At 42.7% G+C, this 14781-nt stretch overlaps 1 protein-coding gene across 2 annotated transcripts in view; it reads left to right on the top strand.

Moving 5' to 3' along the window:
- Positions 1-14781, top strand: part of lrch4 (leucine-rich repeats and calponin homology (CH) domain containing 4) — an 84656-nt gene that overhangs the window by 53150 nt on the left and 16725 nt on the right. For both annotated transcript variants that reach the window (XM_078275711.1, XM_078275710.1), the window contains exons 2-13: positions 219-363; positions 2142-2271; positions 2850-2955; positions 4409-4655; positions 6421-6517; positions 6845-6947; positions 7069-7169; positions 7272-7324; positions 10535-10672; positions 10870-10938; positions 11108-11162; positions 11235-11298. In XM_078275711.1, the coding sequence (XP_078131837.1) occupies positions 219-363; positions 2142-2271; positions 2850-2955; positions 4409-4655; positions 6421-6517; positions 6845-6947; positions 7069-7169; positions 7272-7324; positions 10535-10672; positions 10870-10938; positions 11108-11162; positions 11235-11298 (1308 nt within the window). The remainder of the gene's footprint in view (positions 1-218; positions 364-2141; positions 2272-2849; positions 2956-4408; positions 4656-6420; positions 6518-6844; positions 6948-7068; positions 7170-7271; positions 7325-10534; positions 10673-10869; positions 10939-11107; positions 11163-11234; positions 11299-14781) is intronic.

Here is a 14781-nt window from a genome sequence, read left to right as displayed (position 1 = left end):
GACTCTGACGTGCCACCAAGGGCGGAGGGGGTGTGTCGGAGGTGGGAGTGTAAAAACCGAGTACCCTGTTAGAACAAACCCGCCTGACTTGAGGAGGGTTTGTTCTTACAGGAGTCATGCTTTTAAGTAGTATGCACTTTACTTTGTGTGGTAGCAGTATGAATGCTGGAGAAACTGTGATGAGCCGTCTAATGTTATGTCCACCTGTGTGTTGTCAGATTTGTCTAAGAACCGCCTGTGTGAGCTGCCGGAGGAGCTTTGTCAGTTCATCTCTCTGGAGACGCTGAGCCTTTACCACAATGGGATGCGTTCACTGTCCCCCAGCCTGGGCAACCTCCAGGCCCTCACCTACCTCAACCTCAGGTAACTGCACACCACACTCACACTCCAGCTCCATTCCCTTTCTATTTCTTTCTAACCAGTTTTACAGCTCTTAAAAAGTTCAAAGTTCGACCTGTCCCCTGACACACCAACACTAGCATCAGTGTTAATTTCGTTGATGAAGACTATGACGAAAAATATTCGTCAACGAACCTTTTTCACGGACGAAAACTAAACAAAAAGTCAGATATGATGACGAAGACTGTGACGAAATATAACAGACACTTTAGTCAACAAATAAAAATGAGACGAAAATGTTAGGGAGAGACGAATGGAGAAGAGATCCAATCAGAACCACTCTTTTTTGTGGGAAGATGGGAAGAAATCCAATCAGAGCGAATCTTTGAGGGTAGGTTGATTTATGCGGAAGCAGCAGAGCCATTTTAAAAAGCCGCGGCAAATGCAGGTGCAACAGCTAAACAAATGCAGGTGCAACAGCTAAACAAATGCAGGTGCAACAGCTAAACAAATGCAGCAGCAGTTACACAGGAGGACGAGTTTGCAGAACTTTGCACAGTTTCGAGGACGTTTTCACAACAGTAAGGTTGTTTACATTATACTTAGTTGTGTTTAGTTGCACAGTCTTAGTTACACAGCTTTGGCTTATTTCAGTTGACTTCGCTCGTTAGCAACACGCTAACGTTTTGCAGTGCATCCGGTCCGAGGGCAATGACATGGCTCATGAACAACAGAAATTTCAGAGCTAGGTCTAGGACGGACCGTTAAATCTGTCTGTATTGCATATTCAAACCTTAATACCATTCCATAACAGACTGATGGATACTTCCAATGACCAAAAATTCTGGAGAAACATTTAGTCAACTAAGTCCACTGTAGATTTAGTCTACTAAAATCTGCTAATATTTGGTCTACTAAGACTAAAACTCTTATATTTAGTCGACTAAGACTAAAAGATTTCAGATGACTAAAACTAAATGGTGTGTTATTCAAAAGATTAAGACTAAATCAGAATTTGCTGTCAAAATTAACACTGACTAGCATTGTCACACACTGATGGCTCCATCTCCTCAGATTTCCTCACCTCTTGATCTGTCCTTGAATCAGTCGCATTTGTTACTACCTGGGCCCTGTTTGCAAAGTTTAGGCCATCATTTCTATCTAATCTGTATGTTTTTTGGTGGAGTGGGATGTGAAACTATGAGCAGAAATACACTAGACTGTGCCAAGTGAAGGGTAATTCACACAAAAAGAACCACTAAAAAAAATATATATATATATATTACTCTAAAGTTATGGAATTTATTCTTCAGCATAGGAAACAGTTTGCACACAACTGTGGTAAATGCAACTTCCTGGTTAAACCTTGACCTAGTGTAGGTAATACATGAATTATGATTAAAAAGTTACCCTTTAGCACACCACAAAGAGAGCAGCAACGCTGCATCCATTTCCCAGAGTGCAGTGCAGGGTGAAGCGCAGCTGCTGTGTGTTTGTTTTCTGCTGGAGTTGAAATTATACAAATCCTGTCCAAAGCTCCTTCCAACAACAGAAGCACACGGCCACGCCTCTCTCCTCCACACTATAATTATAACTGTACTGTTGCTAGGAGACCAGAGAAGCCCTCCAGGTGCTGGTAATAAAGGAAGGCTCAAAGTAACTACTGTGCAATAAAAATAACAAAGACTAAATGTAGCCGCACGTTCTTTAGAGGTAACTGTAAGAACATATACAAAACTAAAAATTTCATTTTCATAGTTTGAATTAATGTTTTTAACGTGTGTGTGTGTGTGTGTCCACAGTCGTAATCTTCTGTCCAGTTTACCCCCGTCAGTGTTTGAGCTTCCCCTCCTGCGAGTGCTCATAGTCAGCAACAACAAGCTGTGTTCCCTGCCTGCCTCCATACACTCCCTCACACACCTCCGACAGCTGGTATGCTATACACACTCACACACACACACACACACACATTACTGTCTCTCATCAACACTATTCTGTGTGTACAACTCCATCAGCAACATCAGTCAACTGATTTCTGTTGTGATGAGGAAGAATTCCACTAGTGTCCCTCTCTCACTCCAGATGTTTGGGTGTCCTATTGGGTCATAGACTTTATAACGGATACTATGGACTGGCATTAAAGTAGGGCTGCACCATGATCATTATTCTCATTTTTATAGAAATATGTGATCATAGTGTGATTTGTGCGAGGATCTGTACCAAAGAAATATGTTTTCTTTAGTCTGTAGGATATGATTTGTAGGCTGGGATGTCTCTGCAACACCACAATACTTCATTCAGAAAGGTTTGACACATATTTTGCCTTTAACAAATATTGCACCCCTCCTGTGATTTGGGTATTGCACTAGTCCATATTGTGACTTGATACAATTGTGATTCATTGTGCAGCCATACTTTGAAGCAAGAGGTGTCCAGATCCATTTCTGAGACAGTGCAACATGTCAGTGGACAGCTTTAGATGACTGTGTGTGTCTGTCTGTCTGTCTCAGGATGTCAGCTGTAATGAGCTGCAGAGTTTGCCAGCAGAGCTCGGCCAGCTTGAGTGTCTGAGGGACTTAAACCTGCGGAGGAACCGACTCACCACTCTGCCTCAAGGTATGGAGCCCACACACTTCCATCACTGACATCAAGCCTCCTCTACTCTTCTCTTTCCCTAAATGAATTCAGTGTGATCACCTCGGCTCATTTATCAGTGCTTAACCCAAGAAACCTCCACAATGGTTTGGTCCAGAGCCCATAGAGTGATTCCGTAAAGTTTCAGTTCTCATCCAGTGGTATTCAGTGCATCTCCAACTATAGAAGATGATGATAAATATATGGTATCCACTAATACAGGCTTGGTTCAGCCTAATGAAACTATAGCTCTCCGTATGTTATGGATTATAGATGTTCGATGGCAATTGCTTCAATTTTGTGAGTTATCGATTGTTTACATGTAGAAGTATTGACATGCTTCTGACTCACTGCAATCCTAATTAATCTACACTGTTAGTGCCTCATCCTCTGGCTCTTTAGCAGAAAATGTCATTGACTACACTCATTAAGAACAGAGTTAACAGGTTACTAGTGGACAGGAGCTGCTTGCGTCAGCTTCTTCTCTGTTCAAACTTGGCCACAAATTAAATTAAAACTAGCTTGCTAATATTTGTACTGGTTAAAGTGAAGCGGTGTTATGGAATATGGTGGACATATCTGACCTGACACTTGATTATAATAGTGTTTAAAAATGATGTAAATACAACTAAAATCTGGGTAAATCAAATGTGGAGCTGTGTGTAATACAGCAGCTCCCATGGTAATGTCAGTGTAACGTCCATCAGTACAACAAGAACAGAGTCATGTCATACACACCACTGCTGCTCTCACTTTCTCTTCCCTGACATCACACATTCACTTGTTACTTCCACTTGCCTCCACTTTGCTTGTTTTTTTTAATGCTGTTAGGCTACCGTCAATGAAAGTCAACACTTCCTGCAGGTTTTTACAGTCAGGAAATGACTGCCAGACTTTTAAAGTGAAAAATCTGTGCAGGAGTTGCTGAGAACTTTCAGCTGAAACATTACATATAGTTAAAACAGTTAAGTGACAGTGGAAAAAACAATTGCTGAAATAAGTTAAATGGACAAATAAAGTGGGAGCACTGCAGAAGTTAGTTTCAGTTTAAAGGTAATGTGAAGAGTTTCAGACCCAGAAGTGCTATAGAGAAGTTTTATCTGAGTTCCCGTTTTTGTTTGTATTGTGCACGAGAATACACGTGCACGAACCGATGCATGCGGGTGACATGATACACATTCCTGCTAATGGTTCCACTGAGCAATAGGTGGAGGTAATGTGAAAGAAATGTTGCAATGAGCCAGCAAAGGCAGGAAAAGAAGATAGTAGACATGGATGTAAACAATGCAGAATTTCAAATACTTAGGATATGCGCTTTGCAAATGTTTTATGAGCAAGAAAAAACATTTTTGTCGAACCTTGAGGATACACACAATGAATGTAGGTAAGAAACTGAATGAAAACAGAATGAAAACCCTGTCTTTGCACCATCCAGAAATATCGGAGCTCCCCCTTGTCCGGCTCGATGTGTCCTGCAACCGTGTTTCTCACGTGCCCTTGTGCTACCGCCACCTCCGGCATCTCCAGAGCATCCTGCTTGACAACAACCCGCTGCAAATGCCTCCTGCACAGATCTGCTCCAAGGGCAAATACCACATCTTCAAGTACCTGAACATGGAGGCCTGCAAGAGGAGCCAGGAGGAGCTGGAGAGACGCCTGCGGCCCACGGGTTTTAACAGCTGGTGAGGAAGGATAGAGGAACCAGTGCTAAACACTGGCACACGGAGAAACTCCCACTACAACCACACATTGTTATTTTTTACTTTTAAAAGAGTGAGATACAACGTATTAATCAGTGACCTATAGAGGAGTTGGTGGGTATATTTTTGTTTCCCCTTGCTTCCAGTCTTCATGCTAAGCTAGGCTAACCTTGTCCTGCTCTGTTTTTACATACGTAGATATGGATCGTCTCATCTCACTCTGGGACAGTAGGAAAATAAGCTTGTTTCCTAAAATCTCAAACTATTTCTTTAGCAAACCAGTAGGAAAGATCCTTTCATGAAGGCACTCTTGGTAGTCCTGTAGTCATGGAATATTATTATTATATTATTATGATCAGGTTTATGTTGAGACAATAGAAACAGAAGGCAGGCTGAGCTTGTGTCCACACCATTCTGCTGGTTTCAAACCGATTTCATAAAAACAGATGGTGGGAAGTGGCTTCAGTGGCAACTTGTAATAGGTATTGCACTGGTTATTTCTCAGGATAAGGGAAGGAAGTGTTTTACAGTAAAATAAAAAAAAAACTGAAACTTGACTACAACATAAATACAATCCAGAAAGAATGGAGAAAGTGTTAATGCTGTCATATTTAAGTAACATTAGTACAGTTTACTGATGAAGCTAGTCATAATAGGAGTTGGATAGACATTTTATATTTTTGCCACCACAATATTCACTTGAGGATCAATGTGAACAAAAATGGAGACAACCTGTTCTCACTCCCAACTTGTGAAATACGGCAGCTTGGTCATATGACCCTCAGCGTCTGATACCGACACACAGGGCACTGTTGAGCCGCCGCACCGGGCTCCCCACTGGCTTTCCTGGCAAGAAAGCAATGTGTAGCATTCCAGCGCAAGGTTTGACCAGGTGTCCATGTTTGCACGAGGCACCAGAACCCAATTTGTTCAGGTTGTTTCCCCTGACCAATGGGCTATTCTGACCCTAACCAGTTATGGTCAATGTCTGACCTCAACCACCGGTATCACAGCGCACATTCATTCATAATGACGCAGCGGGCTTTCAACTGCTCAACCGCAGCGCACTGACCTGATGTATGTACCTGGGTGGGTGGAACTGTGAGAGCGCTGTTTGTGTCCCGTGTGAAATCATGTGTCAACGCTGACTTTTTTTTAACTAACGTTACGTACGTAACCTACGTAAGTTAGTTCCGTATGTAGCACACTTAACAAATGAAAGGTACGTAACTTACTTACCAAAAGTTATTTTAACCCAAACCAAGACCTTTTCCTAAACCTAACCAAGTAGTTGTGTTGCCTAAATCTACCCAGACCCTACACATTGACATATGCCAAAGGGGTACCCAGAGCGGTAAAAACATGACACTACAGTGTCCTGACCAAGCTGCCGTATGTGAAGAGTTGGGAGTGAGAATGTGTTGGCTGAGAGGATGAATGGCAGGGGGTACAGTATTTACTGTACAGGGTAGGGAAACACATGATAAATGAGCATGGTGAAAGGGTATGTTTACTGCGAGGTAGCAGGGTTTATCAAATATTTATAAAGTTGAATGGAGCCTTTTTGCTGACTGCAGTGAGCCATTCTCATGAAATAGACAGAACCAAGGTGAAGAGAGAATATTTGACAGAGAAGCTCTAAGTCTGATGTGGAGAAGAGAAAACACGAGTCACTGGCTTCAGACGTGTGTGTGTGTGTGTGTGTGTGTGTGTGTGTGTGTGTGTGTGTGTGTGTGTGTGTGTGTAGTCTATCAGACCAGGAGCTGTTCGCAGGTCAGTTTGGAGGGCTGGACTCTGGCTTCAACAGTGTGGACAGTGGCAGCAAGCGGTGGTCCGGGAATGAGGTAACATTCACACACTGCTCTGTCGGGGGCCCTGAGGGAGGATAACATAGAGTCAATGCATTTAATAATCAGAATGAACTCATTGGCACAGAGCAGAGTCCCACTGTTACGAGAGAGAGAGAGAGAGAGAGATATTGATTTAAAGCTGCCTGCAACGACACCGCAACACGGACCGTCTGCAAATATTATAGGACATTGTATTTTATATATATTTAAAATATATTGGTCACATGTCAAAAAATGCAACTCATACAATAACAGAAATACAGCCTGCCTATCCTATTGTTAATAACGGACTACACATCAATGAGGTGTGTGTGTGTGTAGTCAGCAGATGACTTCTCTGAGCGTTCTCTTCGCCTGGCTGAGGGCAGCAGAGAGCAGAGGAACCTGGAAGAGGAGGATGAATCTCCTCTGAATGCTAACAGAGGTGAGGAAGGACACATCTGCTCTAACCTGTTTTTTTTCATATAATGAAGCGTATTAATAAACAGTGAAACAGTAGATGTGTTTGCACATGCAGAAGAAATGTTCTTGTCTGCCGTGTGCAGTGAATGGCGAGGCGGAGCATGTGGACCTGATGGACAGCAGTGTGACGGAGGACGAGATGAGGATGGACCAGCCCACAGTTGGTCTCCCAACACCACCTCTGGTATCAGATAGTCATGTGTCCCATTGTCTCGTTGCTCAGCATGTTGCCTTGTGTGTTACATTAGAACAGGAAAGTTATTGATTATGTGTCATTGATTTCCAGGAGCAGAAGGAGAGTTGTTCACCAGCCCAAACCCAGGACTCAGCAGCATGCAGGTCAGTCTGGTGAACATACTGTCAAAGTGCATGGCACCTTATTACAAGTTTAGTACACAAAACAGGAATATTGGTTTAAAGCTAAAGACAGAAATATTGGAATAAAAAGCAAAACGTTTAAGGCATAATACAATAAGATCGGATCAAATCACAGAGCAGTAACTTTGTTTTAAAGAGAAAACTAGTAACAGTGTTTGTGAGCACAGAAGTGAAGAGTGCCAGAGCGAATGGATACAGACGTCAGAGTTTCTAGTGACAGCCGCAGATGGAAGGAGTCAAAACATATCGCCTTAATTCTACTCGGCCTGTTTCTGTGGCAGTTCTTCAGCAGTGTGTTGGCCTCTCTGGTGGGAAGCTGTGGCCAGACTCAGGCACTCCTAGTGACAGAGACAGACATGGTTTATCACTTTTTCTCTCTTTCCCTCCCTTGTTTTACAAGGTCATTTCCCAGGGTATGTGAAGAGTCAACAGACTGCTGTTCCCCCCCACACTGTGCATGCTGAGTGCCTGGGGCTGCTGTTATCTGAGGAAGTTTACAGTTCTGACTCGCTGACTTACCCTGACATTTATTACACTGTAGCAACCAGACAGCTCTGTCTGGATTCAGTTTTATGTAAAAAACAAAGGTCGTCAGTGCGAGTGTACGTTCAAAGTCTTATACAGTACAATGCTCAAACTATTATTGCATTACTTGCTTAAGAAAATGCATGGCAACAATTTTGTTAATGGATTAATCATTCAAGTAATTTATCAAGAACAGAGGCATTCTCCAGTTCCAGCTTCTAGATTTGAGAGAATCACTTCCTGTAGTCTGCATGGAGAATCTCTGGAGCTGCCGCAGCGCTATCGGTCCTGTGGCTATATCAACACCTTAAATGGATAGATTGGATATTTTGAAGTGTGGTTGTATGAGCTACTCCTTCATAGTCAGTGTGTTAGCTACAACAGATGGAGAAGCAGACATGAGCTAAGCAAACACAGCAAAGCTAAACAGCAGTACTGATAAAGGCAGTTTAGACAATTTTAGACTGTCACGATATTCAGGTATTGACAATATATGATAACCTTGATATTTAAAAATGAAATATTGATATCATGTTAATGTCACGAGAAGCGATACTTCAGTACGAAGTTGATGCCAACATTGTGGAAAGGTGACAGTAGGCAGCCAATACACCTCCAAGTGTTATGCTCTGCTGCTAAATGCAGAAGAAAAAAAAAAGAAAGCAGGCAGTATTATCAACATAACTACAGTGTTGCGATTTAGCATTCAGGCAGTCACATTGTCTACATAATAATAATATGTGACCATTGTTCTAAATCTTGTGGAGCAGCATGCTTTATTCAAATGACTAACATTCATTCAGCACTCAAACCTTTATTAGGTCCTCACATAATGGAAATGATTTGGATCTGGTAAGTGGACGGCCAGTGTGTTCTTTCTGACAGAGGAGGATTTAGTTCAGCTGTTGCACAACCTCGTATCGGCTCTACAAAAAAAAACTTGGAATCAGCATGAACAAACGGATGTTCCAAATCTTGGCATCCAACGCTTCCTTAAATAGAATACTGAGACTTAAAATGGAAACACACTCTTTCTAAACAGACTTTTACATTGAAATTATGAAATGATTGTACACAAACCAGCCTTCAGAATAAAGGTGCACATCTATCAAATCACTTCAATGGTTTATATGGTGTCTTTTTCCTGCTCCTATTTTTAGTTGTTAAACTGCTAAAAACCTAAATCCAGCTGATGTACTGTATTCACCCTATGTGCTACATTCAACATTTGGATTGACCTGCATTTGATCAAAGACAGAAGTTCAAAAAGTTTATATTTCATTATATTTTAACCCCTTCCTGGAGTTGAGTTGGCAGTAATGGGGACTGGCCATTCTAAATTCAAACATTGTACAACGAAATTAAGTAGCAATTCTAACTGTGCATTCACACATACCAAAAAGTAATTCAAAATAGAGGAAAAAAACATAAATAAAAAATATTTGCTGTGACCTATAACAACAGTAAACAGCTGAGATATTGCACATTTGCTGAGTTGTAGTGGCCCTATTTAGAAAAAAACATTCAGGAATAAATACGTACAAAGTTCTACGCAAAGATGCAGTTGAAATGTGCGCTCTGATATGTGCAGTGATGTACAAAGGGTGGACTGTAACTGTAGCGCTGCTGCTCAGTTCAGACACTGTTTGCGATTCTGTCTGTCTGTGAGGGCAGCAGGTCATACACGTGTCCAGGGTGGATGATCTTTCATGTTGGCTGCTCTACTGAGGCAGGAAGGAGGGGTACGTCCTCCAGATAGGGCCCTGAGCAGCCTCTGCAGCGGCAGCCCACTGTACTGCTGCTGGCAGAGCAGGAGAGATGGTCAGCAATGTGCTCACACAGGAAGCTGAAGGCAGCGAGCGTTTCCACACAGGCCCCATGGTAGGCCCCATGGTGTGCCCCATCTGTTCTTCTAGAGTTCTGAGTTTAGGATGCTGTAGGCCGTCTCGTCCCCTCCTGAAAGTCCAAGCCCAGATGATGGTGTTGGTGGAAGGAGTGGGAGCACAGTCATGCTGAGTTTAAGGGTGGAGGACAGCTGAGGGCCTAGTCTAAGGGTTTCACTTCCCTTAAATTGCATCCCCGGCTCCTCCACTTGCCTCCCTTCCTTGCGCCTCCATCTTAGTCTGTCCGATGCAGAAGCACGGGGGAGATGCAAGGAAATCATGGAAGGAGCTAGGAAACGATCAAATGTGTTAAGAGGGAGACATCCTTTCCTCTGAAGCATCATGAATTCGTCAGCTGTATGGGCTGAGTTAGCAACCTTTTCAGCTTCCAGGAAGGCTGCTCTCGTGTATCCTCGCCTATAGCTCGTTGATGCTCGGTCCTCGGAGTAGAAATAAGAGCTTTGAGACAGCCTTCACGGAAGAGGGACAGAACAACTTCCGGTTCAGCCAAGGACGAGAAGCTGTCAAATAAGGGACGTGAAATGCAGCCTAACAGTCTGGGGCCGTTGGTCACAAAGTGCTTGATTCAGTGGCAGGTGGGTTGGTACAGTCCTAAGTCAGCAGGTTTAGTGAGCCGTCTCCCTTGGTGTTTCTGCTGGCTCAGAGCAGTGCCCTGGCATCCTCTGTACAAATAACTGTTTCACATTCAGATCACAACATGTCATTCTTATAAGCCTTATTGGCATTCTCTTTCTCCTTCTAGGTCCAGCCTCCATGTGGAGGTGGGCCCCCCATCATCGTCCCCCTCCAGCCCCACCCTGGAGGAGCGGAGGCGGCCGGGCACGCTATTCATCTGGCAGGAGAGAGAGCGGCTGCAGCAGCAGCAGAGAGACAAGGCCAGGTACATGTCCTGTCTGACAGGAAGAAGCATTTAATGACATCTAAAAGGGCTGAGTTGTATGATTGGATTGGTCACAGGTATAACATGACATCATGATGTCACTGGAGTCCAGTGTGATATGAACAGTCTGTGTACCACACCTACAGGTCTGTCCTATCTAATGATATGCTCTCCATGTCCAAACTCTAACTTTGCAGTTTGCTGAAGTCCTCTGCCAAAGCAGGAAGTCATGTGGCCTCTACACCACAGACAGGAAGTAGTTCAGCGTAAGTACGGCCCGTTGAGCAGATAAAAGCCCAGCAGCAGAGAGACTGATGAGTGATGCCGTTTGTCCTTGCATTTGCTCCGTCTCTGCTGGATTAGACATGGAGCTGGAGGTTGTGGAGAATGTTGGTTTCCTGTAGTGATCAAATGTTGGTGTCTGTTTCCCCCTAGTGGAACTTCTCCAGAGAACAGCAGCTCCCAGCCGGCCCTGCGGCAGCGATGTGCTGTGAGTAAACTCAGCTGACAGGTGTAGGTGTGTTTGCATTGTGAAAATCTGAATGTGTTCCTTTTTTATTAGAGTGCTGAACAGATGAGTGCAGTGTTTCCTTCAACTCTGGTGCAACGCTCCAGCAGCAGAACAGGTATACGCACGCACACAAACACACACACACAGACACACAGCCTTTCATTATATAATAAAGGAGCTACTGTATTATCTACTACATATTATTAAATTGGTTCAAAATGTAAACAATATTATAATATAATCTAAAAGGACAGAGGCTGCTGCTTGTGTCTTTAGCCTAAATGAGCAATCAGCTGGCCCGCCTGCTCATTATGGTCTGTTGTTTGCTGACGCCATAAGTGACCCAGTGTTTGACCCATTTGGGTTGTTCAATGGCAGACGATATTTAGAGAGCAGGGAGGCCTGTGGCCGATATATATACTGATACCATGTTGTTTTTGTTTAATTATAACAAATGAGACACAAAATTGCTGAACGTTTATTTACCATATATACCATGTACCACCACGTACCACTTCAGAAAATATTAGGCTCTCTAAGTACCACCATTATGGCCCATGTTAAAATAGAGTAGCATAGGCCTACCCTACTCAGCTACAGACAGTTCAGGCAGGAGGCAAGTTTAACCCTGAAAACACTATTTATTGTTGACAGCCGCACTGTACTTCCTCCTTCCCTCCAGGCTACAGTAGCTAATCATGGATGTATGCGCGCTCCGTTCATGTGAATGAATGCGACTACGTAGCAGGCTGAAGGAAACAGTTATTTTAAATGACTTTTAACTGATCATGGTTTAAGTAGTATTATTAGAAATGTTGTAGTATTTCTATAGTATTATGTTTTTAAATTAAATATATATATTTTTTAAATATATCCAAGATTACGTCTGCCTACCATTAGAGAGATCTCACGTACCACCAGTGGTACTAGTACCACAGCTTGAAAAGTGGTCTAAAAACCACTTCTCACTGGCATGTGCGCACATACATACACTCTGAGAGAAAGTGGTCTATAACATAGACTATGAGACGTGAGATGGGAAGTTTATTCTTGACCTTAAAAACAGCAGTTGGTGAAAACATCTGGTCACACAGTGTTAGTAGTCTCTGTGGAGCTTTTGATCATGAAAACATAGAGAAAGGTTGGCACACTGCCAAGCTATTGTCCCATCAACAGGTTAGATTGGAGCTGAATGCTCTGCTTCAGACCTGTGTACTGCAGACAGCTGCTGTGGGTACAACAGCTGGCTTCAGACGGATGGGATGTGCTACTTTGGTGGATGGAGTTTGTCCTAAAACGTTTCAGATAAGCAGTGTGCTGAGCAGCTGAGGGACCTTAATGATGGCTTAAAGTGGAGATTGATTCTAGATGATGCTGATTTTAACATATCTTTCCATTTCCTTTAGTACATTGTTATTGTGGAAGAGAGAGAAACTTTGAGGTGTCCCCATATAGAAAATAATGGAACTGAAACAACAAAACCCTACTGTTAGGTACCAGCCACACTGAGTCCCCACTGAGCCTGATTATGATATCTACAGTACCAAAGGCTGGGATTAGTAGTCTTAGTTCTTCTTTTTTTGATATGGTATTCCCTTATAGGATTAGAATTTGGTTACCGTTATGGTGTAATTTATTCAGGCTATGGTCTGTGTTTGTTTTTGTTTTTTTAAGATCAATTTATTTATTTTTTTCATTTTAAACAACAGAACATACAAACACACTTGAACAAGAACAACCACACTCTCCCACCCCCCACCCTCCGCAGTCTCGAAAAACAAACAAACAAACAAATAAATAAACAAAAACAGAAATCACACCTTGCCTAGTCGCCCTCCTCTACTTCTTGTGATACTCAGGTCATTAGGACTGGGCTGCACCTTTTCCATAGGTCTATAGTAGATGATTTGGCTTTGTTAATTCTTGCTGTAGAGAGCTCAAGCATAACTATGTCCAGAAAATACGCCAACCACTGTATACAAAGCGAGTGGGGGGGGGAGCCAGCATTGAGCTATCATTTTGTTGGTCGCGGTTGAGCCGGCTAACCAAACTTTCTTTTGTCTCCCAAGCAGATTTAATTTAGAGTCCTCATTAAGTTACAAAACAATCGGGTCAGTAGGAATTTGACATCCTATCACATCAGATATTATTGATGTTGTTTTATTCCAAAACTCATGCACCTGTTCACACTCCCAGACCATGTGCAGGAAAGTTCCAGTTTGTTCAGGGTGGCAGAACATGCGATAAGGAGTAGGAATGCCTTTAGAGACGTATCTCTTCTGAGGAGTCCAATATGTCCTATGACATATGTTGAAGTGGATCTGCTGGTGATTTGGGTTCTTGGAACAGTGGGAAATGTTGTCCCAAACTGTCTCCCAATTAATTACGTTCCCCTCCGGGCTCAGCTCTCGCTCCCATTTCTTTACTATTGGGAGTTCTCCTACGGATACTTGCATCAGTTTAGCATAAATCCTGGACACTAATCATTTAATGATTGGGTGGGTCTCAAGACTGTTTCCCCATGGTACTCCATAACATTTTAGGGCTGACGTTAAGCAAAGATAAAGGAAAAAAGGATGACCTAGGGATCTCAAAGCTAGTTCTCAGGTCCTCAAAACTCAACATATCTTCCCAATTGAATAACTGGTCTAGAGTAAAAATACCTCTGTCACTCCACTGGTTACAAACAAAAGGTTTGTTACCATACATTAAGTGTATGTTGTGCCAAATTGGGGTGCTCAAATGCCACTTATTTGTGTAGCGTAGTTGCTCCTCCACCTGTTTAAAGTTGGTCAATGTGTTGGTGATAATAGGGCCATAGGCTAGCAAACACTTTTTTGGACACACACCTGCAAAGGTGAGGTCTTGCAGTCTTGGACTTCCAGTGAGGCTTTGCTCTATTTCTCTCCATGGAACTGTAGATGAGGGGTCTATCCACACTCTGAGGGCCCGTAGCTAAAAAGCTCTGTGGTACACTTTAAAGTTGGGGAGGGTGAGGCCTCCCGTGTTTGTAGTATTTTAGCCTAGGTTGTTTGCTATTCCAAATATAGTGCCGGATTACGGTATCAAGTTTCTTCCAGAAATTTATTGGTGGGGGTAAGGGGATCATTGTATTTAAGAAATTCACTCGAGGAACTATGTTCATTTTAACAACAGCAATCCTGGACGTAGCGATGCCAGCAGTGCAGATCAATTAGTCAGATCCCTTTGAACACTACTTAATATAGTTTCATAGTTGTCCTGGACAACTCGCTGTAGCGATGCGTGAATGATGCCCAAATATGTAATTTTGCTTTGGGTTGGTATTGTATCACTAATAGCAGATGTCATCTGTTTGTTGTTCAACAAGAGCAGATTAGATTTATTCCAATTGATTTTATAGCCGGAGATTGAGCCAAATTCGTTAAAGATCTTAAGGATTTTTGGAGTCTTCAAGGTCAGATATGTACAGTAAAATATCATCTGCAAATAACAATAGTTATTAGATTTAATCTGGACATTACATATTTTATTTTGCCTTATTGCCTGGGCTAACGGTTCAAGAGAGATCACAAATAGCATGGGAGAGAGCGGGCATCCCTGTCGCTAGCCCCGCGCG

The sequence above is a fragment of the Sander vitreus genome, chromosome 19 (assembly GCF_031162955.1).
Source record: "Sander vitreus isolate 19-12246 chromosome 19, sanVit1, whole genome shotgun sequence".
Lineage (NCBI taxonomy): Eukaryota > Metazoa > Chordata > Actinopteri > Perciformes > Percidae > Sander > Sander vitreus.
This window is presented reverse-complemented; position numbering and strand designations above follow the sequence as displayed.